Source organism: Prinia subflava, chromosome 15, assembly GCF_021018805.1.
Source record: "Prinia subflava isolate CZ2003 ecotype Zambia chromosome 15, Cam_Psub_1.2, whole genome shotgun sequence".
In the NCBI taxonomy this organism is placed as follows: Eukaryota; Metazoa; Chordata; class Aves; order Passeriformes; family Cisticolidae; genus Prinia; species Prinia subflava.
In genome coordinates, this window is record NC_086261.1 from 746,291 (window position 1) to 774,280 (window position 27,990).

At 51.8% G+C, this 27,990-nt stretch overlaps 1 protein-coding gene across 2 annotated transcripts; it reads left to right on the forward strand.

Annotated features, from left to right (window-relative positions):
• UACA (uveal autoantigen with coiled-coil domains and ankyrin repeats) lies at positions 1–27,893 on the forward strand. Of its 2 annotated transcripts, none has more exons than XM_063413086.1 (18): positions 1–162; positions 11,128–11,261; positions 11,725–11,813; positions 12,579–12,643; positions 13,438–13,495; positions 14,010–14,080; positions 14,185–14,291; positions 15,859–16,040; positions 16,479–16,516; positions 16,645–16,728; positions 17,289–17,396; positions 18,790–18,888; positions 19,087–19,123; positions 20,114–20,166; positions 21,318–23,978; positions 24,512–24,664; positions 25,579–25,644; positions 26,196–27,893. In XM_063413086.1, the coding sequence occupies exons 1-18, from the start codon at positions 106–108 to the stop codon at positions 26,265–26,267; spliced, it is 4,134 nt and encodes a 1,377-aa protein (XP_063269156.1). In that variant the 5' UTR covers positions 1–105; the 3' UTR covers positions 26,268–27,893. The 2 variants fall into 2 exon arrangements, with proteins under 2 accessions (XP_063269156.1, XP_063269157.1); XM_063413087.1 differs by lacking the exon at positions 1–162 and adding an exon at positions 6,796–7,933.
• The last annotated feature ends 97 nt before the right edge of the window (positions 27,894–27,990 follow it).

A 27,990-nucleotide genomic window follows, 5' to 3' on the forward strand; every position in this document is an offset into this window, starting at 1 on the left:
GATTGGCTGCGGCGGGGGCGGGCGGGGCAGGCCCGGCGCGTCCCGGCCGTGGCGGCGGCGGGAGCGCGACGGGGCCGGTGCGCGCCCCCCGCCCGCGGCCGCGCCATGAAGAGCCTCAAGTCCCGCCTGAAGAAGCACGAAGCGGTCATCGGGGGCAGCGCGGTGGGTGCCGGGGCAGGACCCTCGCGGGTTCCCGGGGTGGGGCAGAGCGCGGAGATCCCGGCTCCTGGAGGGAGAGAGCACGGGGCGATCCCGGGTGGGGCAGAGCACGAGGGTCCCGGTTCGTGGAGGGACAGAGCACGAGGGTCCCGGTTCGTGGAGGGACAGAGCACGGGGATCCCGGCGTTTGGAGGGACGGAGCACGGAGGGTCTCGGCTCTTGCGGGCGCAGAGCTCGGGAGTCCCGGCTCCCGGACGGGCAGAGCACGGAGGATTCCGGCTCCCCGGGGAACGGGGACTTCGCTGGGAGCAGAGAGCGAGGGCAGCCGCGGTCCCGCGGGCGGGGAGAGCCCGGGCTCCGTGGGAAGGCTGTCCGGCGGAGGAGCGGGGCTGAGCGGGTGAGCGGTGCCTGTGTGCTGCCCCAGCACGAATTAACCCCTTTTTCCCCGAGAGCCCGGGGCCGGTGCGGAGCCCCGGGGCCGGTGCGGAGAGGGCAGGAGCGGGCTCTGCGCCGGGATTTAAGGTGGCAAACCCGGGGCGGTTCGGAAGGAGGGTTTGCTCAGGAGTGGGCAGAAGGCTCTCCGAGGCCGGCGAGCACGCAGCTGTGGTTGCGGATCATCCCGTCTGGAATGCGGGGCTGCGGGAGGCACAACCGCTGGAAATGCACCTTTGTGATGGTGCAGTTGTGTGTGCCTTCTTGTCCGGCTTCCAAAATTTAGGCTGGCTTCAACTGGCTTTCCTGGTCTTTATTTTTACTTCATTCATCCCTGCGGATGACTTTTGTAGAGGAGGAGGTAACTGGGGAAAGCCGCGTTTGGCAATTGCTTCCCGCGGTAAATCATCTTTAATTGTGCCTGTTCAGTGCCTGCTCCCCGGGAATCCTCCCTGAGCGCATCCCTGTGCTCCTCCGCTGAGCTCGCCGCTGCCGTGGGGTAGCGGCACAGGGCGGTGAATGTGAGGCACGGGCTTTGATCAGCTGTCCTTTGAGATATTGGCTGTCTCTGCAGTCCCCCTGCGCGTTCGCCCCGGGGCTGGGGCTGTACCTGGCGGAGCAGCCCGCGGGGAGGGCCAGGTACAGATGACAGCTCCCATGGCCCGGGATCCAGGAGCGCAGCCGTGATTCATGAGGCTGTTATGAGGATTTGTCATGTGTGGGCTGGCGCTGCTCTCTGTTCATTAGCTGTCCTGTACTTTCGAGCTGTTTGTCGTCCTCAAATTAGCCCGATAATTAAATTCAAACAGAGACTGACAGCACCTGTGTTTGGTTTTGAATAGGCATGGAGATTTTTCACGTCTAGTAAAACTTCTCTTCAGAGGAGGTTTGAGCAGTCTTAATACCTTTGAGAGCTGAAATTGCCCTAAAATATGTGAAGGGAAATTGCTTTCAGCAAGATCCTGTAAAAATAGGTATTTTTGTGCATCGTAAACTTATTTCCCCTGTTTATGACATAGTTTGGTTATGTGATCATTCCACCGTCTCATCAAATAGCAACTTTTAATCTTCTCTGTGGGGGGACGGCTCCATCCCGTGGGTGGGTGTTAGCAGGGTGGATGGGATGAAGCAGGGGCTCTGTTCTCCTGCTGGGAGGGAGGGGAAGCGGGTGGGAGCCCTGCCAGCGGCAGCTTTGGAGATCCTGCTTGAAAGGAGTTTCTCTGTTTGAGAAACCTCATCCCTCTCTCCTCTCCCCACCCAGTGTTATTTCCTGGGGGGTGGAGAGAAACCCAATCCAGCCTGCTTTTGGAAGTTTTTCTCCAGGTGAAGGTAGTAGTTATGTGCCTTTTAATAGGGATCTGTTTGGAATGGCTTTACTGCTGGTTTGTGATGGAGGGAAGCCACAAAAAGCAGCAGAAAGTAAAAACCATGTTAGTTATTACCAATTCCACGGTTATCCTGAAGGCTGTGCTTGAAGATGGAATTACCTGGTTCTGCCAGCTCCAGCTGGCTGATGGTGCTTGGAAAATCATCTGAGCAGCCTGTTCATGCTCTGCATGGTGAGACAAATGCCTGGCGTTAGCAGGAGGGCAGGCTGGAAAGTTGGATGTGTGCTTCCCACGAAGGTCAGAGGAGGTGCCTCATTCACCAGCATTTACAAGAAAGATCTTAATTAATGTACTCAATGCCCCTGGGACCACAGCAGCTCCCACTGCCCCACTGCTTCTGAGATTCCAGAATACACCCTGGCACTATAAATGTGTGCTGGGGACCTGGACTGTGATAAGGAGATGTGTTCTTCCAGCAGGAATGGTTCAGGAACCACCAGCACTGCCTGGGGCACCTGCAGGGACAGAGGTGGGCATCACCTGCAGGGAGGTAGGAGTCACCTGCAGAGAGATGGGAATGGGCAGGTACAAAACCATGCAAAAACTCCTACTAATCTTTCTCCTCTGGGAAAAGTGGTGCTGGGTTTTGTTTAATTAAGAGAAACCAAACCTGCCGTATAATTAGCGGAAACCATTGTGCAAGGAACAAAGGGACACCTGAGCACTTGCCCTGGTATGATGAGCTGTGGTTATTAAATGAATATCTGAACAAGCTCTGGAGTTAGTGACAGCTGAGCTTGTTCAAGGTTGTGTCAACACTTCTCTCCCTGTGGATGCTGCCCAGCTCTGTTAAGTGGGGGAGTTTTCCTCTGGGAAAGGAGTGGAGCTTTGTGGGGTGACCCAATACACCACTAAACATCTGCTCCTGCCCTGTCAGCAGAGAGAGCAGGTACCACCTCCTCTTCTGGGCTGACCCATTTGGTTCTGGCAGTGAAGGATGCTGCTGGGATCTGCTAATTCATCAGCAGCGCCTTCTTGTTGGCTGTGCAGCAGCATAAATGTTAGCAGTGATTTGTAGCCCCAGTGTGCTGTCAAATGCACGTTAGTAGCTGAAGGGGTGAAGTGAAAAATGGGTGTTTGATAACCTAATTTAAACCCTTTGAAGATTCCTGATCATTTACAGAAGAGGAACCTGCTGCTGGGGGCACACAGGAGTTTGTACACGAGCAGGACTTGTGTGGTGTCGTGTCCTGACTCTGCCCTGTGCAAGGACACAGAGCAGTTTGTCAGGCTGCTCCCAGTGCCCTGACCCAGCAGCAGAATCCTCCCAGTGCTGCTGCTGCTGCTGGAGCAGCTCTGTCCCGTCCCTCCTCCCTGAGGTGACTTTGCCTGGCATCCTCAGGCCCCGCAGCCAGGCACTGGAATATTCTGTAATATTCCAGTGTCATTCCTGGCCTGGCTGGGGCTGCTCCTTGGAGCATGTTTGGTTCCAGGAAGCTTTATTCAGGCGCGTGCTAATGTGTTTGCTCTTGGAAAAAATCTCTTTGTGATTCATTTGCATTTAGTTAACTGGAATTAGAGCTTGTTTGTGTGGTGTTTGGGGTGAAGCTGGAGAAACACAATGGGCAATTTGTGGTGCAGCCTGTTTACAGGTGCATCGTAATTTCCAGGCTCCGGAGAAAGGAGTGTTAATGCTTTATCACTTTGGAATGTAGCAATTGAAAATATTTAAAAGAGTGGAAGTTCAGTGCGGGCCTGGGAGTTCAATATCCTGAGCTGATTTGCAGACATAATTACACAGATAAACTCTGTGCATATCTGTTTGGAGTTCATATGACCTTTGGTGTAGAAGCAACTTATGGAGTACTTTGTCAGTTTTTAAATATTAATATCAGCAAGCACATGCTTGAACATCTGAGCCTGGTCCTGTTTTCATCACTTACTGTGGCTGCCCAGGGTTTGTTGCTCCCTTCCCCTGTGCTTGGGGCTGGTCCCTGTGTGCTGGATGCAACAGTCACGTCAGGTTTCATCACCCCCGATATTTCCTGATGCTTTAATAAATGGAAGCACACCAATCAATGGAGCCTTGCCTGAGAGCTCAGAAATTCCAGCTAATGCTGTGCCTGAAGTCCCGGGGAGGCGGGAGCTGTGCTGCTCCCGCTGGCAGCACCGGCAGCTGGACTCTGACCCGCTCCTGCTTCTCCTGTTTAAAGGGGAAATATTTCCCCTGGGCACCTGTGGGGTGCAGCTAGGCTGCAGCAGGAGCTGCAGGAGTCCCCTTTCTCCAGCTGTGGAGGGTGTGATGTTCTCTGCTGGTGTGGGTCTGGCCCCAGCTGAGATGTCCTGAGCAGAGTTTGGGAACTGCAGAGCCGCTGCTTTGTGCCAGAGTGCCCCAGCAGCTCTGGTGGCTTTCACTGCTGTCCGAGCCAGGCTGTGCCTCAAGGCTGGCACTGTTTTATCAATAAACTGCTCCGGAGCTGTGTGTTGGCTGTGAGACGTGAGAAAGTTGTTTCAGAACAAAACTGGGACTGTTTTTAATTCTCTGAGCAGGCTTTGTCTCCTGCAGGGGTTGTAGGCAGAATCCTTTGGCACTTCCAGTGCAGCCTCTGAGCTCTTGGGGCTGGTGCTGGTGGATTTTGCCCTGGCACAGCCTGGAAAAGAGAAGCTGGCACTGCTGCGAGGGACCTGTTGATTTTGAGAGGATTTTTGGACATGTAACAGAGCTAGAAGTCAATTTGAATTGTTTCTTGATACTTAATAAATTGATCTTGATCAATATGCTGACTTGGGAGGAAAATGCCTTCAGAATAGGGTCAAATCAGGAATGATTCTGAGGAGATGGAGTTGCTTTAAGCTGTTCCTTAGGACACTGTTACCTGCCCTGATGACATTTAAACACCAGGCACAGCACAGCTGTTCAGGGGAGTTTTTGACAGGAGTGTTTTCAGCACGATACCAAAGCAGAGCAGGCCTAGGGGAACTGCTGGTTTTGATCCCAGTTTGGGCTGAGCCTTGCCCTCTTTGTGGCATTCAATGGCTTTTTTATTCTGAAGGATTTTCGGTGAATGAGGTGGTAACACAAAGTGCTGCCTGTGGGGAGGTGCTGGGTGAACAAGAACCCTGTGTTCAGGCTGTGTCTGGTTTTCCCTTGCACAGACTAAACCCCACATCTCACCCCTGCAGTCTGACACTCCAAAGCCTTTACACGTGGAGACAGACATATCCTGGGAAGTAAGATATGCCTGTAAAATGTAAAATGCCATTTCCCCTCACCCAGTGGGGCTTAACCCAGTATTTTTTCACACAGGTAAGCCAAATTCTTCAGCAGAGATGGGTTTAGTGAAGTGCCCTGACACTGCAGGGGAAGCTGCACCTGGGGAACATTTTTTAAAACCAGTTTTCTAATCTAATTTACCCTTCCATTCTGTCTGAGCAGTTTTAAATCAAAGTACTTCAAAAGCATTTGTCACTTTGTGCCATTGAGAGGGCAGGGTGTGTCTCTCTACACGTGTTTTGATGACAAATGTACTCTGCCCTCTGGAGAAAGAGCAGAGACCCAAAGTGTGGGGCTGGTGGATGTGTGAGCCTGCCCCTGGCTCTGAAAGAGGTGGTTTGGACTGGATTTTGGGAGAAAATTCTTTCCTGTGAGGGGGTGAGGCCCTGGCACAGGTGCCCAGAGCAGCTGTGGCTGCCCCTGATCCCTGGCAGTGCCCAAGACCAGGTTGGACAGGGCTGGAGCAGCCTGCGGCAGTGGGAGGTGTCCCTGCCATGGCAGGGGTGGCACTGGGTGGGCTCTAATGTCCCTTCCCACTGCTCCTGGGGTTCTCTGAAGGGCCATTGGGGGTGTGTGAGCTGTGCTGTGCTGGTGCTGGCAATGTCACCGGAGCTCTCTGCTCTCCTGGGTGCTTATGTCACCCGCTAATGGCATTACAGGGGCCGTGTCCCTGCTGGGGACAGGATCAGCCTGGCTCTGCGGTGGCAGGGGCTGGGCTCACTTTCACAGCTTTATCCCAGCTCCCTGTGAAGCACTTAGGAGCTGCTTTGAGTTGCATTTGGTATTTCTGAGCTGGCTTAGGTGACCTTAGAGCTCATCCAGTCCCATCCCCTGCCATGGCAGGGACACCTTCCACTATCCCAGGGAGCTCCAAGCCCTGTCCAGCCTGGCCTTGGGCACTGCCAGGGCTCCAGGGGCAGCCACAGCTGCTCTGGGCACCCTGTGCCAGGGCCTCACCCCCTCAAAGGGAAGAATTTCCTCCAAACCTACCTAAAGCTCCTCTCTTTCTGTGGGAGGCCATTGCCCCTTGTCCTGTCACTCCTTGCTCTGCAGCTGTACAATTTCTTAGCAGAGGGTGTCAGGGATGCTCAAACATCTAACCCTGAATCCTGGGGAAGGTTCAATCCTGGGGTTTGCAGCTGGGCTGTTCCTGAGGCTGCTCTGTGCCTGGCTGGGGCCAGGCAGGGCTGGGGGATGTGGTTCAGCAATCCCAAATCTTGCGGTCAGGGCTGTCTCAGGAGGATCTGCAGCACAAAGGGGCTCACGAGGCACGAGGAATGTTTGCAGGCAGAGTGGAGACAAGGAAAACCTTTGGGATGAGTGCTCTGGAGAAGACTCAACACCTGCAAGCCACAGTCTTACCCACATTCCTCACCAAACATTTTGGTGAGGTGGAGATTTTCTGTTGCTGCCACTTGGGAGGTGTTTTTATTCCCCCCCACCAAAATTGCCATTTTTAACTTGAGGAGACAGACCTGGTTGTGCTCAGAAGACAACACAGTCACTGTACTCTTTTGGAGTGGCTTTGTCACATGGATGCTAATTGCAGAGAGGTCTTGGAACACTCCTTGGGGAATGTTGGTGCTGTGGGGCAAGGGCTGCTGCTCACACAGGGGATGGGGATAGTTCAGAACTTACTGGGAAAAAGAGAATTCGCCCAAATCTGAGTGAGTGAAATCCTCAGCTGAGAAGATCCATTTATTGGGTTATTTGCAGCCTCTGCTGTGTGTCCTCCAGGGGGTGTGTAAGTGGTTTTCCTGGCTCTAGACCAGGTTTCTCTCCTGCAGACAAAACAGTGCATTGCTTGTCTTGTTGACCTACTCCTCTAAATACGGCACTTGGGAGATCTCCATTTAAATTTAAAACTTGTGAAAGGGGATTCTCCATCTCCCTCCTGTTAATCATTGCGCTGTCTATTTAATGTTTTCACAGCCTCTGTGACTCCTCTCGTTTCACATGTTGGGAGACAGACTGGCAGCAGCAGTAAGCTGAAACCAGGTTTTATTCAGAAAGGGTTTCAGTGCTGTAAAAGGAGAATTTTTTTTAAAGCAGAGGCATGTGTGTTTTCTAATTTAAAATGGGTTACATTTCTGTCAAAATAGGATCACGCATTCCATCTGCTCCGCAGTTGTAGCTGTCTGAAGTCTGAGCCTGAGTCTGGTTACAGCTTTGTGGCGCGGTGGAACAGGAAAAAATTACTGCTAGGAGTATTTCAGTCCTCGGCTTTTATTAGTGGTGCCGAGCGTGACCTTCCCCGTGCGGTGCCCGGTGGGTGCAGGAGCTGTTTGTTATTTTAAAGCTGTTTTTCTGTCTGGGGCCGTGCCTGTGCCCTGAGTTCACACACCGGCTGTGACTCAGGGCGCGGGCACGCCCGGAATGTATCGCAGCCATGGTTCTATCGCCCGCCTATCGAGAGGGCCTTATCACAAAATAGATCGGGCTGGGGTTGTTTACAGCATCCCCGAGCGCTCCCCGGCACTGGCCGCGGCGTTCCCGGGGGGATGAAGGCTGCAGAGGATGCTGAGGATGGGGAGAGCACCCTTGGGGAGCCGAGCTAAGCCAGGGATGGAGCGGAGGAGCCGTGTCCCTCGCCGTGTCCCTCGCCGTGTCCCTCGCCGTGTCCCTCGCCGTGTCCCTCGCCGTGTCCCTCGCCGTGAGCGGATGTGACAGGACCTGAGCGCTCCTGGCAGCTCCAGGGTTCAGCATGATTTGTTGGTTCTCTTGTGCAGCCAAAGACACAGTAGGTATCGCAGGTCTCGGAGCTCTAGCTGAGCTTTTGTGTCCTGGCAGTAATTTACAGCAAAAATGTGAAAGCTTGGATGGTGCAAATGTGGTGTAGTGCTTCTGTTTAATTAGTGAGTGTTGTATCTCGTTAGCATCTCCTCCTGCGAGGAATTTTCCCTCAGTGTGGCATGCATTTGTTAAATATATAATTATTTAATCATGGGATGGTTTGGGTTGGAAGGGTTCTTAAAGCTTATCCCATTCTACCCCCTGCCATGGCAGGGACACCTCCCACTGTCCCAGGCTGCTCCAAGCCTGTCCAGCCTGGCCTTGGGCACTGCCAGGGATGCAGGGCAGCCACAGCTGCTCTGGGCACCCTGTGCCAGCCCCTCTCCACCCTCCCAGCCAGGAATCCCTTCCCAATCTCCCATCCATCCCTGTCCTCTGGCAGTGGAAGCCATTCCCTGTGTCCTGTCCCTCCATCCCCTTTTAAACTTAGTACACCACAGGCCATGGATACAAATTACTGAAGTGTTGGGGTTTTTTAAAGTAATGCTTCTGTTGATCAGAACTTTGCTGAAATGAAAGGGAGGATTGGGAGGATTTTCTGTCCGTTTGGGTGAGCTGTGCTGGCAGGTTTCAGGTGCAGAGGTACAACCCAGCAATCCCACCCCAGCGTGAGCACCCAGGGTGAGATCCGTGTCCTGCAGGGATGGGAGGGTGCCAGGAGAATTCAGGGAGCACAGAGCTTGATGCTGTGTGTGTACAGTCTCTAAGGTGTGTGACATGAAGAGCAAAGCCTTGCCTGAGGTGGCTTTGCAGGGCAGCCTGTCCAGGCTGGGGAGGGACACGGCACTGGTGATGTCACCAGTGCAGTGACTTCTCAGGCCAGGCTGCCTTGGCTTTCAGGCTAATGGATGTGTTAATTGATTGATGAGTCAGCGGGCAGCACTGGTGCTAATTTCATTAGTGCTCTATTTTTATTGCTCCTGTCACTTCTAGCAGCCTTGCATTGGGTTAGCTGCTGCTAAGCTTTCATGATTACTGTAATCTTGTTTATTGTGGGAAAGCAGAGTAAAGATAATCACCTGTAGTCCTTAGGGCTGGCAGGGCCCTCTGGAGCTCCTCCAGGCCAGCCCCTGCACAGGCAGGGTCACCTGGAGCAGGTGGCACAGGAGCCTGGCCAGGTGGGTGGGGATGTCTGAGAGAGGGAGAGCCCAGCCCTCCCTGGGCAGCTGTTCCAGGGCTCTGCTCCTCCATGGAAAGAAGTTCTTCCTCACACTGGGGTGGAAATTCTTGTGGTTTAGTTTCTAGAAATTCATTGCTTCTTGTCCCAGTACCACTGGACAATGTGGAATCATCCTCTTGGAGATATTTGTATGGATTGATGGGATCCCCTCTGTCTCCTCTGATCATGAGTGCAGCTCCCTTTTACAAATCACTGCAGATGCAGGTGGTGGCAGTGGATTTTTGGAATTGTCCTTTTTTGTGTACCCTCTTTTACTTAAACCCTGGGCTGGCTTTAAAGTCTACCTGGTTTAATGTTCTTTATATTGTGAGCAATTTCTGACCCGCAGTGAGAAGTAACTTCATGCACCCGCAGGCTGTTTGTGTCTCAGCCTTACCAGCCAGTTCTTTTGCTGTGCACAGTTAGATTTGAATGTAATACTCCTATTTGGAGTATGATGCTCCTTTGGAAGCCTTTCTGTTAAAGGCTCCTTGAATATGGAGTTATCAGTGTCCAGCTTGGATGTGAGGTTTCTGCCACAGTTTCCTGAAAAGCCCCGAGCCCTTCAGAGGGATGGCTTGGCAGGGAAGAGAACAAGCTCTGCATTTTGGGGTGGGAGGCTTGGCCTGGGGCCTGAAATTCTAAGTTTGCAGTAAACAAGAGAGGAGTGGGGGTGATGCCTGTCTGGGGCTGGATGGGTGGTAGGCTATTTATAACTGACTTGGGCTTTCTCTGCCCTCCGCAGTGCTTTGGGAATCGCAGGCATTTCAAAACTAGCAACTTTGAATTTCTTTCTTCTGCAGCTCAGTAGATGTTCTTCCCTGGAATATCACACTTAGCTAATTTATGACCCAGTGAACAGTCTGGCCCAGCCAGGAAAAGCCATGTCCTGGAGGGTATTTTTAGAGCATCCATTCATTGTCGGAATATGAAAACTGACCAACGACAAACAGAAACAATGAGGAAAACCCAGGAAGTTTGATCCTAAAGGTCTCCTTTAGGACCAAAGTGGCTTAACCAGGCTGTCCCTGGTTAAGTGACACCATTTTAAGGTGGCTTTAAATGCACTGATTCAAAACTGGGATGTGTGATATCAATGGCAATGTCACAGAGCTGTTGCACATGTAACTCCAGCCTGTGGGTAAGAGCTGTGTGTAAGCCAGGGTGGGCTTTGGTGTGTCCCCTCTGTGGTGTGGGTAAGCCAGGGTGGGTTTTGGTGTGTCCCCTCTGTGGTGTGGGTACAGCACTGTGTGTAAGCCAGGGTGGGTTTTGGTGATCCCCTCTGCGGTGTGTGTAAGCCAGGGTGGGCTTTGGTGATCCCCTCTGCGGTGTGTGTAAGCCAGGGTGGGCTTTGGTGATCCCCTCTGCGGTGTGTGTAAGCCAGGGTGGGCTTTGGTGATCCCCTCTGCGGTGTGTGTAAGCCAGGGTGGGCTTTGGTGATCCCCTCTGCGGTGTGTGTAAGCCAGGGTGGGCTTTGGTGATCCCCTCTGCGGTGTGTGTAAGCCAGGGTGGGCTTTGGTGATCCCCTCTGCGGTGTGTGTAAGCCAGGGTGGGCTTTGGTGATCCCCTCTGCGGTGTGTGTAAGCCAGGGTGGGCTTTGGTGATCCCCTCTGCGGTGTGTGTAAGCCAGGGTGGGCTTTGGTGATCCCCTCTGTGGTGTGTGTAAGCCAGGGTGGGCTTTGGTGATCCCCTCTGCGGTGTGTGTAAGCCAGGGTGGGCTTTGGTGATCCCCTCTGTGGTGTGTGTAAGCCAGGGTGGGCTTTGGTGATCCCCTCTGCGGTGTGGGTACAGCGCTGTGGGTAAGCCAAGGGGGGCTTTGGTGTGTCCCCTCTGTGGTGTGGGTACAGCACTGTGTGTAAGCCAGGGTGGGTTTTGGTGATCCCCTCTGCGGTGTGTGTAAGCCAGGGGGGGTTTTGGTGATCCCCTCTGCAGTGTGGGGATCCCCAGTGCCCCACAGGCTCACCTCTCTGGCTGTGCCCCAGCTGAACCCGGACTGGAACAAGTACGATGACAGGCTGATGAAGGCAGCGGAGCGCGGCGATGCCGAGAAGGTTTCGTCCATCCTGGCCAAGAAGGGCGTCAGCCCCACAAAGCTGGACCTGGAGGGGAGATCTGCGTAAGTGACTGACAGAGCTCTGGGAAGGGTGCTGGGAGCTGCTGAAAATGGTATTCCTGCTGCTCCAGAAGCCTTTTGGAGTACAGAAATCTGTGTAATACCTCATCTAAATCCAGCTTCGCTAAGCTGGACTCCAGCTGGCCGGAATGGGAAAGTCTCACAGTCTTCACTTCCAAGTGAGGATCAGTGTTTAAAGACTTGCTCTTGCCAGGTTTGAATATTAAAGAGAAACTGAAACCACACTGGTATTTCACCTGGTTCACTGATCCAGGTAAATAATGATTGTTTCTCAAGAAAGTAGCCTTGTTCCTTGAAGTAATGTTTGCAGAACCCTTAACTTTGGATGCTGTCCAGAGCTGGCCCCTGTAACACCTCCCTTATACAACTGTTGGCCTTCCTGGCCAATATTGCCATTTTTCTGTGCAAACCTTGCCTGAGCAAGGTCTTTTCTCTCTATTTTTAGGTTCCATGTTGTAGCATCAAAGGGGAACCTGGACTGCTTGAACACCATCCTGCAGCACGGAGTTGATATCACGGCCACTGATGCTGCAGGTGGGATTCCTCACAGGCCCAGGGCAGCCTGCAAATGCTCTCAGCTGGGTTTCAGTCTGGAATGAATTAAACTGGACCACAGGATAGCTCTTCCTGCTTCCTGTAGCTGCCAAAATACAAATTCTTTGTGTGATTGTTGCTGGTCTTGAGGAAACTGGCCGTGTCCTGTCATGGAATTCATGAATGCAGCAGAGCCTAAGGACGGGGGGTTTGTGCTGCTGGAATTGTGTTTACAGTGTGCTCCAGACTCACTGGTGAGAACAACAGCATAAGAGCAGTTTTAAATGAGCTCGAGGTGAGGATTCAAGCGGGATTGTGTGCCCAGCTGAGCCTCAGGAACTCAGAGTTCATCTGTGCCCTCCAGGTCTCCCTGTGATAGCAGAGTTTGGGGAGGGTCTTATGGGAGGGACAGGTAAAAACAGGTGCTAATTTCCAGATTGTTACCTCAGAATTTAGTAGGTTTAATATCAAGCTGAAAACAAGAAAATTTACAGAGATAACTTGGCCTCCTCCTCTACTGGGAGAGTTTATTTATTCAATCCTGTGTGCAGTCAGATGCAATATTTTGAGATTAATTTCACGAGTGAACTCTCATCCTTGATTGAAGATTCACTGGAACAGGAAAAGGCTGTAACAAAGTGAGATGTCACAGCACAGACAGACCAGTGGGGACTGGCACACAGGGACTGGTGTCCCTAAAATGCTGGGAATATTCATCAGAAATTCCCTGAGCCCCAACCCTGAGCTGCTGTTCTCTGTTTTCAGGCAGAAACGCCCTGCACTTGGCTGCAAAGTATGGCCATGCCTTGTGCTTGCAGAAGCTCTTGCAGGTACTGAAAATACAGCTTGTCTCTCACAGCTCTTATATTGGGGGAAAAGGTGGCTTTAAATGCACTGATTCAAAACTGGGATATGTGATTTCTTTCTTAACCAGTCAGATTGCTTTTTAAAAAGAAGAGACATGAGGAAAAGACTTTTTCATGTTAAATACCAGGTTGGGACTGAAAGAGGGCTAAAACAAAGAAAATATACTCTTTTTTTTAATCTTTTCATAGACTATCAGATCAAGTTGTAGTTTGTGGTTCTTGAAGAAAATGGGGCTGGGTGTCCTTTTAAAGACTGCTGTTCCCTGTTTAGGAGCAGTAACACTGCCTGCTCCAGAATAGTGTTTGCTTCAAAAGCTGGGCATTTAAAGCCACAAACTCTCATTAATGAAACAGTGTTGGAGGGTTGTCTTAGGTTTGTGTAATGTTTATTTTTTCTTCCTTTATTCCTGGTCAGGGTATTTGATTTTTTTATTATTATTTTTAATGGGTTCTTTTAAACTTTCATTTGATGCATGTCTCTGTGCAGATGTAAATGACCTATAATCTGTGAAAAGTCTAATAAACTGTGCAGTTTCTGTGCACAGCCTTCAATTAGTTTGACACTATGTATGTTTAGAGCCCTAAAGTGCAGAGACCCAGAGCTCTTTCTTTCATGTCTGTCACTATTTTTGTAGCTCCAAAGTTGCATCTTTTTTACTTAAATAATATTTTGTTGCTTTAATTCAAACCTCAAAACACCTAATGCTGTAAATGCAGGCTGGATTCAGATTGATAACTGGGATTATTTATTTTAACAGTACAGTTGTCCAACAGAGAACGTGGATCTCCAGGGAAGAACTGCTCTTCATGATGCAGGTGAAGGGGTTTGCTTTGCTGAAACTGTATGCAAATGAAGATTAATTAGTGGATTTATTTCCAGATGGGCTGAATTCTTCTCTTTTAATTTTGGTGACTTCAGTAAGAGAGAGTGTTTTATATTGTCTTGACATTTTTCCTCAATAATGAACTGAACAGTCTTGTGGAGGTCTGAAATTCAGTGAAAAGGAGTAAAATCTTCGAGTATCATGTGCAGAGTTTTAGGGGAGTGCTGAGAATAGGTTAAGACTCCTTTACCCCGGGTTTTCTCACCCTCCTTACGCCGCAGTGTCTGGCACAGGAGCGTTGGATTTCTTTGGGGTGCCTTGGGTGGTGTGAGAGCTGAGCCCTGCAGCCCTGGCAGGCTTTAACTCAGCTGGGGGCATTTCGGTGAGACAGATACACAGATATACTCCAGGGCTGTGCCTGGAGCCTGCCCGGGCTGCTCTGCCAGCACAGCCTGCCCTCCCTGCTCTCGGTGTGAGCCCAGCTCAACTCCCTGCTCTCTCCCCAGCCATGTCCGACTGCTCTGCCAGCATCCAGCTGCTCTGCGACCACGGCGCCGCCGTCAACTCCAAGGACGGGGTAAGGGGCTGCCCTTCTCCTCCTCCTCCTCCTCATCCTGCACAGGCCCTGCTGGGCTCCCTGTGCTGCTGCCCCTGCCCTCAGGCTGTCCCCTGTGTCCCCAGGACGGCAGGACACCGCTGGTGCTGGCCACCCAGATGTGCCGCCCCGCGCTCTGCCAGCTGCTCATAGACAGGGGCGCCGACGTCAACGCCAGGGACAAGCAGAGCAGGTGAGTGTGGGACTCCTGTGCTCCTCTGTGCCAGGGACAAGCAGAGCAGGTGAGTGTGGGACTCCTGTGCTCCTCTGTGCCAGGGACAAGCAGAGCAGGTGAGTGTGGGACTCCTCTGTGCCAGGGACAGGCAGAGCAGGTGAGTGTGGGACTCCTCTGCTCCTCTGTGCCAGGGACAGGCAGAGCAGGTGAGTGTGGGACTTCTCTGTGCCAGGGACAGGCAGAGCAGGTGAGTGTGGGGCTCCTCTGTGCCAGGGACAGGCAGAGCAGTGAGTGTGGGACTCCTGTGCTCCTCTGTGCCAGGGACAAGCAGAGCAGGTGAGTGTGGGACTCCTCTGTGCCTGCAGCCCCTGCAGGGCATCCTGGACTTCTGCTGGTCTGTGTGGTAAAGCTGCCCAATGGCACAAGAAATGTGCCAGGTCTGGGGGAAGAGAACCTGGGGTTGGGTACAGAAGTGGATCTGCTAATTCAACACCGCAGATCAACCTGGCCTTTTTCGTGCTCCTTCTTGCATCCAAAATGTTCCCAGGCTTGTTCTTCAACCTCTGCTTGGTTGTTTGAAGGTCCAAAGCAGCCTTTGGGGTCAGTGTGCACAATGGGTAAAAGTGGTGCTCTGGCAGGAAGTCCTGAGTCCATTGGAGCTCCCAAGGGACCTCGAGCTGTTTGTTCCTGAGTCAGGGGAGGGGAGTTCTGTTTGGAGCTGCTGCTTTTGCCAGTTATTTCTTGGAGAATTCCTCCGTGACATGGGGCTGCCGTGGGACAAAGCCTGGCTGCTCACACCGCACGTCCTGCAGTTGGGAAGAGTTTGGGGAAGCACTGCCAGGGCTCCCAGGCACCCCCCCTCTCCAAACCCTGTCTAAACTCCTCGCCTGGTGTTTGTTGTGTCTGTTGAGATTTGTATCTGGTAGAGGAAACCAAAGTCATGGGGGTTCTCCAAACACTGGGTGACTTTCAAAGGCAGCAGTCTGTGCTGGTTTCATGGAAATGCTGTCATTATGGTGGGTTTGTTTGCTTTTCACAAATATTTAAACATTGCCTGAGTGGCTTTTGAAAGCTGCTTCCTCTGTGGACGGAGGGAAGGTGCCTTGGCAGGAGTTCCAGTTCCAGTGATCAGACATGGATGTACCGGGTTGTGCACGATGCGCTGTGGGGTCCCTGCTCCTCTCAGCCCCGTCTCTGTGGGGTCCCTGCCCCTCTCAGCCCCGTCTCTGTGGGGTCCCTGCCCCTCTCAGCCCCGTCTCTGTGGGGTCCCTGCTCCTCTCAGCCCCGTCTCTGTGGGGTCCCTGCTCCTCTCAGCCCCGTCTCTGTGGGGTCCCTGCTCCTCTCAGCCCCGTCTCTGTGGGTCCCTGCTCCTCTCAGCGCTGTCTCTGTGGGGTCCCTGCCCCTCTCAGCCCCGTCTCTGTGGGTCCCTGCTCCTCTCAGCGCTGTCTCTGTGGGGTCCCTGCTCCTCTCAGCCCCGTCTCTGTGGGTCCCTGCTCCTCTCAGCGCTGTCTCTGTGGGGTCCCTGCCCCTCTCAGCGCTGTCTCTGTGGGGTCCCTGCTCCTCTCAGCGCTGTCTCTGTCCCCAGGACTGCCCTGATGCTGGGATGTGAATATGGCTGCAAGGATGCCGTGGAGGTGCTGCTCAGGAATGGTGCAGATGTGTCTTTGACTGATGGCCTTGGGCATGACTGTGCTTACTATGCCAGGATTGGGGACAATATTGACATTTTGGCTCTAATAAAAGCGGCTGTTGAGGACTCCAGCAGAGGTAGGAGGAACCTACAACACCTTCCCTTGGGTGCAGTTGTGTCCCTGTGTCTCCAGGAGCTGTTCTGGAGGGCAGCTGTGGTCCTTTGACCACAAACTGCCTGTTTGGGAGGGGAAAGAGCTTTTGGGGTTGTGTGGTTTTAACAAAGCTTTTAAGGGGGTTGCAGGCTCTGATGCCTCCAGGGCTTAACAGTATTGATCATAGGAGTTATTTACCCTTATTTATAGAAATAGCCTTTATTTTGCAGAAATAAATGACCTTTATTTTATAGAAAAGCTTGTGGATGTTTCCGTGTTTGATTAATTGGGGGTGTGGTGAGCTATTTTTGAAAAGTCCTCCCAGGGTGGAAGGGGGACAGAATTAGCTGAATGTGTCCCGTTGTGGCACAAATCTAAATGAAATGCCTTTTGTAACTTCTGCTTTTTGGTGCTTTTTCAGGAAGAGACAGCATGAGGAGAGGGCAGGCTGAGCAGAAGGTACTGGTGAGGCTGTTGTCACTGAGGTGTGGGGAGGGGATCACCTCTGTGGGCTGGGGTGGCCCTGCCCCAGTGGGAGCTGGGGAGCCTGGGATGGGATCAAGGAATGTTCTCTGCTGCCCTGACAGGTCTCCAGCGTGTCCCAGAAGTGGGGCCGGGGCTACGGAGCACAGGAGGAGCTCAGAGTGTTCCAGAAGGAGCCCAGCACTCAGGTGGGTGGGGAGGATCCCGTGGGTTCCCACAGGGATAATGAGCCACAGGCACTGAAGACGAGCTGAGCTGCTCAAGTGAGCACTAATGATCCCATCCACAAAGGTCATGTATTGCTGTTTACTTAAAACCTAATTGCGTGATGTGGAGTGTGGCAATTATGCAGATGAGCTGTAGACTTTTTCTGGAAAAGAACTGCACTTTTTTGGGTAATAGGTAGTTGGAAGTGTCCCTGTCTTAACCTTTCCTACCTCTTAACCGTCTGCCTCTGCAGTAAAATCAGTCACAAGTGAGGAAGATTTCATTTTTTAACATCCTCAAGAGATGTATGTTTGTGTCACACTAAAAATAATCTGTGTCATGATTGTTCTACTAACCAGCATTAATTTTCCCCTCTCATTCCCATGTCCTTGCTGTTTTCAAAGGGCTGGGCAGGGCTTGGAGTCCTCAGCAGCTGTTAAATCTGTTGGTTCAGAGTCTTCACCTTTCCCAGTGTGTGTGTGTTTAGTGTGGGGAGGCCTTTATCTATTTTTATTTTCTAATTTCACATTTTACTTTTAAGGACTTGGAGTTGGAAAACCAAGAGCTGAAGGATCGGATGAGAGAAGTGCAGGAGGAGCAGAGGGTGCTGCTGGACAGGATCAGTGGCTTGCAGCTGCAGCTCAGTGAGGTAAAGCAGGGCTTGGGACACCTGGCTGGAAATGTGGGACACCCACTGGTGCTGCCAGGAGAGCACATGGAATTAGGATGTGTGTCCATTCTTTCCTGGGAATTACTGCGATGTGTGTCCCCCATTTTCTGCTGGAAAAGCCTGAGGTGCTGTAGCTGCACTGGAATTGAGGGGACTGAGGCAGTGTTGCTTCCCTGACACCCAGAACTGGAGCAGTGCATTTGGGGCTCTGCCTCCCAGGGCAGCTGAGCCTGGAATTTGGAATTTGCTGAACTTCATCTCTCCAGTAAATGTAGGTGGTGTGTGGCAGGGCTTTGCCATCAGCTGATTTTCCAGCTGTTACTGGAAGTGGAAGCACAGAGGGGAAAAAAAAAATCTTCAATTGGCAAGAAAACAAAGCCAAAGATTTTCAACAGAAGTTTCTCACCTAAATTTTTAATGTTGATTTTAAAAAAAACCCCTCTTTTTGGAGGTCTAAGTGTGACCAGTAGAAAGAAAATATAAAGAGGATTTTTTTTTTTTTCTTTGTGGAGGCTGTTTCTTTACTGTATTTTTGTAGAGGTACATTTATGCAGCTTCTGCCAAATGTAGCCCGTGGATAGAAAGAATATTTCTTAGTGCAGTCGCTGGCTTGTCTGAACTCCTGTTTTAAGCATTGCCTTTATAAAACAAACTTCTTCATAGTCCTTTCCCCAAATCAGCAAACCTCTTCTGAAAAGCTGGATGGAAATTGGAAGGGGAGCATTAGAAACTGGGGTGGATTTGTCAGCTGATGAACTCCATGTGAGCCCCTTAAACATGATTGAGAAAATGATTTGGGGGGGATTTTTTTGTCATTTTTGCAGGAGCAAATGTTTGCAGATGATCTTGAGAATGAGGTAGGATGTGTCACCTGCACAGGTGCAACAGGACTGGGGAGTAGGGGAAGCAACTCGCTCTTTTATTTCCTCTGCACTCTTAAATATGTTACTTAAAAGCCACCTAAAAATGCCAAATGAGGTATCAGCTGCTCTGGATCACTTTATGCAGCTCCACAGCATTTCTGTTACCACAAATAATTACCATTCCCTTGGCTCCTTCAAAGCACACTTAGGATATTCAGCACACTGATAATATTAAGCATCTCTGCAGTGACTTTCTGTAGTGCAAGACTAACAAATGTGAATTCATTAAACAGCAGCAGCTTATGCTGATGCCTGTTCTCAACTCATTCTTCAAGACTCCTCCTGTAGAGGAGCAGTCTTGAAGAAGAGCTCCAGAAGTGAAAAGTTGTGGATTCTTTGGGTGCTGATCTTGGTTGAAGTTCTGTCTAAGCTCCTTAAAAAGTTACTTGAGGTTTTACAAGCCTGTCCATTCTTGTGGCTTTGGCTATGTGGCACTCCTTCTCTTTCAGAAAGATGAGTTGAAGAAAATCCTGACTACCAAGGAAAAGCAGCAGGAAGAAAGTTTAAGGACTATTGAAGCTCTCAAAGCTAAACTCAAGTATTATGAAGTATGTTGAGTAATTTGAAATGGGATATAGCAATTGATATTTGCAGCAGGAAGTACTTCAGCATTTTAAATTGCTGAAAGTGTTGAATGGTTATCTCATTGTAAAAGCTTTCCCTGCCCCTTCACCCCTACTTTAACACAGAGCAGAAATTTGAAATGAGTTTTCAGCTTCGCTTTTTTTCTTGCCCTTTGATTTTAGGGTGACTCTGCGGGGTCTGGAGGTAACTGTGGAAGCAGTAAGTACAGTTAATTGTCAGAGCTTGCTGTGTGTGATGGAGTGTTAGAATACAGGGATAAAAGGGGTTTGGGTGATCTCTGCCCATTGCTGGTCTGACCTGCAGCCAGGCCTGGTGTCCAGCCCCGAGCCCCTCGAGCGGAGCTGTGTTTGTGGGGGCTGCCAGGGCCCCACTGATGGATCCCCAGGAGTGCCTGGCCCAGGGAAATGTCCCCGGGGACTCTGTTGTGTCCTCTGCTGACACGAAAAACGAGCTGGGCAGGGTCCATGCTCCCATGGAGCTGCACTTCCCGTCCTTCCCAGCCAGGCAGTGCCCCTGCCTGGCCGAGGGGCAGCGGCCGTGGCAGTGGCAGGGCTGCAGGGCAGCAGCCGTGGCAGTTCCAGGGCTGCAGGGCAGCAGCCGTGGCAGTTCCAGGGCTGCAGGGCAGCAGCCGTGGCAGTTCCAGGGCCACAGGGCAGCAGCTGTGGCAGTGTCGGGGCTGCAGGGCAGCAGCCGGGGCAGGGCAGCGGCTTTGGCTCCCAGCACACAACCTGAGTTCCCAGTGGAGTGAGAACGAATCCCTTTCCAGGAGCTGGAGTGTCCTGCGTCCAGCCCTGCCTTGCACTTGTGTAACACAAGGGCTCTTGACAGATTAAAGGATATTCTGAGTGTTTGGCTGCCTGGCAGGAGGAGTGGTGGCTGTGGAGTGCAGGGGATGCTTTCCCTGCTGTGGTCACGTGCAGACATGAGCTGGGCACGCTGCCAGCTCTGACCCTTCTGCAGGGCCAGAACCCAGCCTGGCAAACCACTTCTCCTTAGCAGGACTTTGGCCAGGCTTCCCGTGGGGATTAATTAAGTAGAAGTTGTTTTAATAACAAGTACTTAAACACCAGCCTTCAGCCTGGCGTGACCCCAGTGACCAGAGTAAAGCTCGGCAGGAAAATCAGTGTTCTTGTGATTGTGTTACTGTTTTTAACCAGAGCCTAAACACTGTTTGCTTTGTAAATCCAGGAAAAGAAGATTTATTGCTTAAACAAGGCCAAGCATTTGCAGTGGAATCCCAGGTAATAAATATTTTACCACTGGAAGAACTGAGATAGTCGTGCTGGGAAAGCCAAACATGCACATAAATGTGTGTTTGTTGAGCATTGCCTCTGAACACACAGGTCTGAGGAACTCTTGCTTTCCCATGTTTGTTTTTAACTGTGGGTGCCCTCTAGAGTCCTGTCTGTGACAGGGCTGTGACTGCTGGCAGCTGCTGGCTCTGTCCTGAGCTCTCTAAACGTGGTTCACAGTCACTCTGTAAACTGGGGATTTGTCTCCCTCATAGTTTTCTAATCTAAATTCAGTTAATATTTGAAGATTTCATTTTCCTGCCTGCTAGGTGATAATTCCCTGACAATTCTGCTTGATAGCTGTCAGCCTTTTAAAACAACAATTTGGGTATAAACAAGGTCCAGCAGACCCTTGGGGTGGAATGAGATGATCCTTAAGGTCCCTTCCAAGCCAAACCCTTCCAGAATTCCAAATGACTGCATTCCTCAGTCTTCTCAGCAAGAAGGGTCTGCTAACCATGGCATTCTCTGCTCTGATTCCTTATAAAATTATTTTCACACACGTGAGGGATGGGAGCAATATGTTAATAAATTAAATTTGTTCTAGAAGATGAGTGATTAAATATGAATGCAGAGCAAGGGAAGTGGAATGAATGCATTATACCTCCCCCTCTAGGTTTTGATGGGATATGGGGAAGGAATTGTTCCCTGGGAAGGTGGGGATGGGCTGGGATGGAATTCCCAGAGCAGCTGTGGCTGCCCCTGGATCCCTGGAATGTCCAAGGCCGGGTTGGGCAGGGCTTGGAGCAGCCTGGGGCAGTGGGAGGTGTCCCTGCCCTTTTGGGCAGGGGTGGGACTGGATGGGCTTTAAGATCTCTTCCAACCCAAACCTTTCCATGACTGGAAGCAGTAATGTAGATCTAGATTCACGATTTTTGCTGTTAAAAGCTAAAATACCTGTTCTCTAATAGGGGCAAGAATAACTTAGTGTGAAAAAAAGAATAAATAAATCTCTTGTACAAGTTATGCTCGGATGAACTGGATTTTAGACGTATAATAATGAATAATGGCAGTTCCCCTATTATTTAATAAGTGATAAACACGTGTAGGTGACCTGTCAGGGCTGTGACCTTTTATTTTTTGTGCCCATTTCCCTTCAGTCCAGGTCTCTGCTGAGGCCCCTGGAGCTGTCGGTGCCTGCCCAGTCCCCCAGCTCGGAGAAGGAGGCTTTGAGGAAGGAGCTGGAGAGCCTGAGGGGCAGCCTGGGGGCAGCCAGGGACGAGGTCGGCCGGCTGCAGAGGGAGCTGGCCATGAAGGCCGCCGAGGGCGCGGCGCTGGCCGCAGAGTGCCAGCGCTGCAAGGCCGAGGCCGACGGCCAGGTCCGGCAGCTGGAGCAGGCCCTGAGGGACGTCCAGAAGAGGATGTTTGATTCCGAGGGCAAGGTGAAGCAGATGCAGAGCCACTTCCTGGCCCTGAAGGAGCAGCTGAGCAGCGAGGCGGCCGCGGGCAGCGCCAGGGCGGCAGAGGAGCTCCGCGAGCAGCTCCAGGAGATGAAGGCCAAGTACGAGGGGGCCTCTGCCGAGGTGGGGAAACTGAGGAACCACATCAGGCAGAACGAATTGCTGGTGGCAGAGTTCCAGAGGGACGAGGGGAGGCTGACAGAGGAGAACAAGAGGTTGCAGAAGGAGCTTGTGAAGTTGGAGATGGAGAGAGATGAAAGGGGCAGGGATGTCACGGAGTTGGAAGGGCAGCTCAGAGAGACAGCGGCCAAACTGGCCCAGGCTGTGAGCGCACAGGAGTTTGAGAACATGAAGAGTTCGCTGTCAAACGAGGTGAATGAGAAGGCAAGGAGGTTAGCAGAGGTGGAGGGGGAGCGGGAGAAGCTGCAGGCAGAGGTTGTGCATTTACAGAGGGAGGCTGAGAGTCAGAGAGCTCAGCTGGCACAGCGTGTGAGGCCAGAGGAGCACGAGCAGATGAGGAGTGGGTTTGAGCAGAGGAAAGAGGAGCTGGGGAAGGCGATTTCTGAGCTATCACAGAAGAACGAGGCTCTGCAGAAGGAACTTGAAAGATTGCAGGCTGATAACAAGGTGCTGAAGCAGCAAGTCCAAATGCTAAAAACTGAAATTAAAAGCCAGAATGTGCCTTTAAAAATTCATGAGGAGTTGAAGAAAACAAACGATCTGGCTGTGGGTGACCTGACAAAAAAGCTTTTTGAAATAACAAAGAAGTACAATGAAAGCAAAGCAGAAGCTGAAAAGTTGCTGGCAGAGAAGAATGACTTAAGTGAGAACATCAGCCACTTCCAAGCTGTGTACCTGTCTCCAGAGCAGCACAAGAAAGAGGTGGAAGCTTTAAAATCTAATGGGATTGAGCTTGAAAAGCAGCTTGGTGAGCTTCAGAAGAAATACGAGGAGGAGCAAGCAAGAGTGGCCAAACTGGTGAGTGAGAACACAGGCTTGAGGGAGACCCTGAGGGATCAGTACGTGCTGGCCACCACGCACGAGGAGGTTAAAACTGTCCTCAACAGCACCCTGGAGAAGACCAATGGGGAGCTGTCAGATCTGAAGGGCAAAATTGGAGAGATAAAGCAAGAGTTCCTGAGGGTAAACGAAGAAAATGGAGCTTTAAAAAGTAAGGTGAAGCTCTTAGAGAACCAATTGAAAACGGAGTACATAAGTTTAAAAGATCATGAAACCATGGTAAATACTTTAAATAAAAGTGTGCAAGAGCTGGAGGAGAGCAATGCTGCCATTAGGGCTGAGCACAAGAGGGGGCAAGATGAAATCTTACAGCTGCACACAGAAATTGAAGCCCAGAAGAAGGAGCTGGACACAATTCAGGAGTGCATCAAGTCCAAGTACGCCCCGGTGGCCTCCTTCAAGGACAGGGAGCAGAGCTTCGAAGCCACGGTGAAGGCACTGCGGGCACAGCTGCAGGAACAGGAGCAGAGGTGCAGAGAGAGCCAGGAGGAGGCGCAGAGGTGCAGAGAGGAGAACGAGAGGCTCCGGGGTGGGGTCCTGTCCATCCAGAACGACCTGCAGCAGAACTACGTCCTGGCAGAGAGGTCCCACGAGCTGGAGCGGCTGTGCGCCAGCGGCATGCAGGAGCTCAACCAGCAGCTGAGGGCTCTGCTGAGGAGATCCACGGGCCAGGAGGGGCAGCAGGAGCAGCCCCTGCCGCAGCAGCTCCCGGCAGAGCACGTGGAGGCGCTGAGGGAGGCTCTGGGCCGCACTGTGGAGGAGCTGCAGGAAGCCCTGAGCAGGCAGGAGCAGCGCTATGACCGGGAAGCGCTGCGGGTCGGGGAGCTGCAGCAGGAGCTGGCGGAGCTGAAGGGCTCCTCGGTGCCTCTGGTGGAACACACCCAGCTGAGGGAGCTGCTGCAGGGAGAGATCACGGCCCTCAAGTCCAGCCTGAAGGAAAAGGAGGCAGAAAGCCAAGCCAAGAGCGAGGACGTGCTGCGGCTGCAGGCGGAGCTGCAGCTGAGCCAGCAGGCCTTGGCAGAGCTGCAGAGCCAGGAGGTGGTGGCCGTGGCAGAGTACAGCTCCATGAAGAGTGCCCTGGAGGCCCAGGTGAGCAGCATGGCTGGCCACCTGGCCAGCATGAGCCACAAGTACGAGCAGGCCTGCGAGGAGGCTGTGCAGGCCAGGAGGAGCGAGCTGTCCCTCAAGGACGAGAAGGAGCTGCTGCAGCTGCGGAGCTGCAGCATCGAGCAGGAGATCAAGGACCAGAAGGAGAGGTGTGACAAGTCCCTGACAACCATTATTGACCTGCAGAAGAGGATCCAGGAGTCTGCCAAGCAGGTGGAAGCCAAGGACAACAAGGTGAGGTCTGGGGTTGGTGCTCCCGATGCTCTCAGCTCAGCTTGGGGACGGGGCTGCAGCTCCTGAGGTGTTCCAGCACCACTTTGGGTTGGCCCAAAGCAGCTCAAAGTCCTGATTCTACATTATGCAAAGTTTTTCTAGTCCCTTATGTGGTCTGGCCATTGTGTAGTATTTAAATTCTGTTAAAGCTTCAGACTTCTGGGGATATCAGCTCCTCTTCCACTGGAGCTGTGTTTGTTGGGTATCTCTGATTTGCCTTCTTGAAGGTTCACTGTTCTTCCAAGAAGTTAGACCTGGAATATCCTGAAATCCTCCCTTTTTTCAGTCCCTCATGTCACTGCTGACTGCGGGGTCTGTGCCTGGCACACCCCAGTGCCAGGGGAACCAGCATGTCAGGAGAGTGAAATCCTCTCTCAGCCAGCTGGGACAGACCCTGCAGTGCTTGCTGGGCTTCATCAGGCTTGAAAGAGTGTTAAAGAACAGTCTGCAGTGAGATATCCTTAAATGGGGTTTTCTGTGGTTTTTTTTTAAAGATAACAGAGCTGCTGAACGACGTGGAGCGGTTAAAGCAGGCTCTCAACGGCTTGTCCCAGCTGACATACACCACTGGGATCCCCTCCAAGAGGCACAACCAGCAGGTGGAACTGCTCCAGAGCCAAGTGAAAACACTCCAGCAGCAGCTGGCTGTAAGTGCTCACACAAGGTGTTGTCTGACGTGCAGTAGCATTGCTTAATTCCTTGTGTAAACAGGGAAATCTGGATGTGCCTGCTGGAGCAGGGCTGGGACTGCAGCCTCACACTTCACAAGTGCACTATCCATTATTTCCTTGGGGGTTTTGCCCTCAGTTGTTGCCTCTCTGTCAATTTTTTTCTGCTTCCCTCTTCAGTTTGAGTCGCAACACTTGGCAGCTTTTCCAGATGAAAAGGATATGAGCAAAGTAGGAGAGTTTGTGCTTATGGGATCCTCTGCTCTAATCCTGCCAAGACCATTTCCGAGTGGAGGCTCAGTCATTTCTTACAACCATGTATTTTTTCTCACCTTGGAAGGGTGAGGTGGTAATTTCTTTGTGGCCTGCAGTTGTGTTCCTTTGCCCGCAAGCCCTGGGTGTGTTTGTCACACAGAGCAGGGGACACGTCCTGAATGCTGGGGCTTTGTGCACTCTTCTGTGGCCCCTGTGGCTTCAGGAAAGTTCATTATTAAAGCTGTGTCTGAGCAAAGTGAGTTCTCCTAGTCCTGCTCAGATTCATAAATACATTTTTTAGAGTATTTGCAGGGTTAGTTCTTACAAGGCAAAGTGTTCTAAAAGGGGGTGGTTTTAACCAAATAACTGATGCTGGTGGTGAAACAAGTGTGCAGGGCCAGGAGCTGGGCTCTGCTGGGCCTTTCCAGCTCAGGAAATTCTGTGATTCTGTGGTCTCAGCTCCTGGCTGGCTCTGAGACTGCCAGCAAGACAGCAGTGAAGGGGGTGAAACTTCAGCCTGGACATTCAGCTGTGGTCGCTCTGGCAGTGCCCACACCCAAGTGCCCGGGGCTGGGAGGGGCAGGAGCAGAGGCTGTGAGGGTGATTTCTTCCCCTGCTGTCCCTGTTGTGTCTCGTAGGACGCCAAGAGGCAGCACCAGGAGGTGGTGTCGGTGTACCGCACTCACCTGCTCAGCGCCGTGCAGGTGAGCTGTGCCTGCCCCGGGCTGGGGGCTGGGGGGTGCCCAGGGGGGCTGGGGGGTGTCCAGAGGGGCTGGGGGTGCCCAGAGGGGTTGGCAGTGTCCCTGGCAGGGCTGGGGGGTGCCCAGAGGGGCTGGGGGGTGCCCAGAGGGGCTGGCAGGGTCCCTGGGAGCTCTGGAGGGTGCCCAGAGGGGCTGGCAGTGTCCCTGGCAGGGCTGGCAGTGCCTGTGGGAGCTCTGGCAGTGTCCCTGGCAGGGCTGGGGGTGCCCAGAGGGGCTGGCAGTGTCCCTGGCAGGGCTGGCATTGTCCCTGGCAGGGCTGGGGGTGCCCAGAAGTGCTGGCAGTGTCCCTGGCAGGGCTGGGGGTGCCCAGAAGTGCTGGCAGTGTCCCTGGCAGGGCTGGCAGTGTCCCTGGCAGGGCTGGGGGTGCCCAGAGGGGCTGGCAGTGTCCCTGGCAGGGCTGGCAGTGTCCCTGGCAGGGCTGGCAGTGTCCCTGGCAGGGCTGGCAGTGTCCCTGGCAGGGCTGGCAGTGCCTGTGACCCGTGTTTGCTCCCCAGGGTCACATGGATGAAGATGTTCAGGCTGCCCTGCTGCAGATCCTCCGCATGAGGCAGGGCCTGGTGTGCTGAGGGTGCAGCGCCCGTGGGGCCCTCCCAGGGCTCCGTGTGGGTGTGGAATTGGTGCTGCTGATCAGGCTCCAGTCGCAGCCTCCCTACACCAAACTCCTCTCAGAGCTGGAGCATTTTCTTCTCATAAAACACTAAACCAGGGCTACAGCATTTCAGGCCTGACACTTTTTTCATGAGATGGACAAAAGGTACAGAACATCTTTTAAAACTGTCAAAATGATGACATAGAGGTTCAATTATTGTAATGTCTGATTGACCACTTATTAAAGCAGGACCTGTATGCAGGAGCTCCAGTTGATCCTTGAACTTGAACTCTCATGGGATGGTTAAAAATAAACGGTGCACAGGAGTGTGGCTGAGTGTTGTAGCTGTGCATGTCCCTTCATGATTAGGAGAAAGTGGCTCATTTGTCCCACTGGCTGAGCAGGATGTGCTGTGACACACACAGGAAGGAGTTTCAGTGTCTCTTGTAACTTGGCTGGCCAAGTTACAGCCTTTATTTAATGTCTAAGCTTAAGATTTAGTGCCTTTGCTTCTACAAGACTTCAGAAAATCAGGTTTCCCATCCAAACACTAACACTCCCTCCCCCAAACTGTTCCTGAGTGCCTCAATCCCGACTCTGCAGGCTGCAAGAGGGGCTGGAGTGGCCTGGGCTGGGGGCAGCTGGGTCCCAGTGCCACGGTCCTGCTGCTCAGGGTTTCATTCCTCATCAGGGTGGGATGAGCACTCACTGAGCAGCTCAGGTACTGCATTTTCAACCACCAGCTCAGTGCTTGTAAAGCCTGAGCTGTAAATGATGTGCTTTAATCTGATTTATGGGGGAAGATGGCAGTAGTGAGGATTAATGAAAGGAGAATTTTTAATTGCTGCAATCTCCCCATGAAACAAGGCTTCATTTTTTAACTGAAGGGTGGTTTCCACAGAGAAGTTTTATTAAAAAAAAAAAACATGAAATTTGTTAATGTTCAAGGGAAGTCTCTGAAAAATGAGCCTGTTAACGAATGGGGCTGTTTAAATTGAGCACCAGTGAGTGCTGACCTCAGTCTACATTTTAAAAGCCTTTGCTGATAACCACCAAGGGGGAATGTGGCTTCGAGATGCAGAAAAGCCAAACTTCCCCTCCACATCCCTGAAAAATGAGGGCTGAAGTCAGAGTTCCCTGCCTTGTGTTGTTTGGGCTCCCCCAGCTGCCCCCTCCCCAGGCCTTGGGCTCCTTTTTTTACAGCAGAGTTGTGTTTATCTCCCTTTTTTCTCCCTTTTTGGGCAGAGTCTTGCAGGGTTGAAGAGGCCACGTGGAGGCTCCAGACAGTGATGGATGTGCAGGGCAGTTTTTATATAGAAATACCCTTAATATATTTACTAAATACGTGTCTGTAGTAAAACAGATCTGCTGCTGCTTTCCTTTAGTTTCTTAGAGGACTATTACAGAAAACATCTCAGAGTAAAGAGTTACTTTTTAGCCAAATTCTTTTATGATTGCATTACTTGAAACTTATTGGAGAGGATTTGTTTTGTTGTACTAACTGGCCTATTTTGATACTGTGTTTCCTTATCCAGGGAGTTCTAGGTATGTTTTTTCTAAATCTCTCCCGTATTACAACATCAATAAAATGGTTTCTTCTTTTTTTTGTATTGTGGTGGTCAATTCTTTTTAAGGTAAAGAAATCTCAGTAGGGTTTTGGGCTTTAATAGGTGTGGGTGGTGTAAATCCTGGGACAATGG

What these genes read in the sequence shown, in the direction of transcription:
- UACA (XM_063413086.1), top strand. Translation starts at nt 106, where the DNA reads ATGAAGAGCCTCAAGTCCCGCCTGAAGAAGCACGAAGCGGTCATCGGG. An exon ending in GAGGGCAGGCTGAGCAGAAG is followed by an intron (nt 16,517 to 16,644) that starts GTACTGGTGAGG and finishes CTGCCCTGACAG; the next exon opens with GTCTCCAGCGTGTCCCAGAA. An exon ending in CATTTGCAGTGGAATCCCAG is followed by an intron (nt 20,167 to 21,317) that starts GTAATAAATATT and finishes ATTTCCCTTCAG; the next exon opens with TCCAGGTCTCTGCTGAGGCC.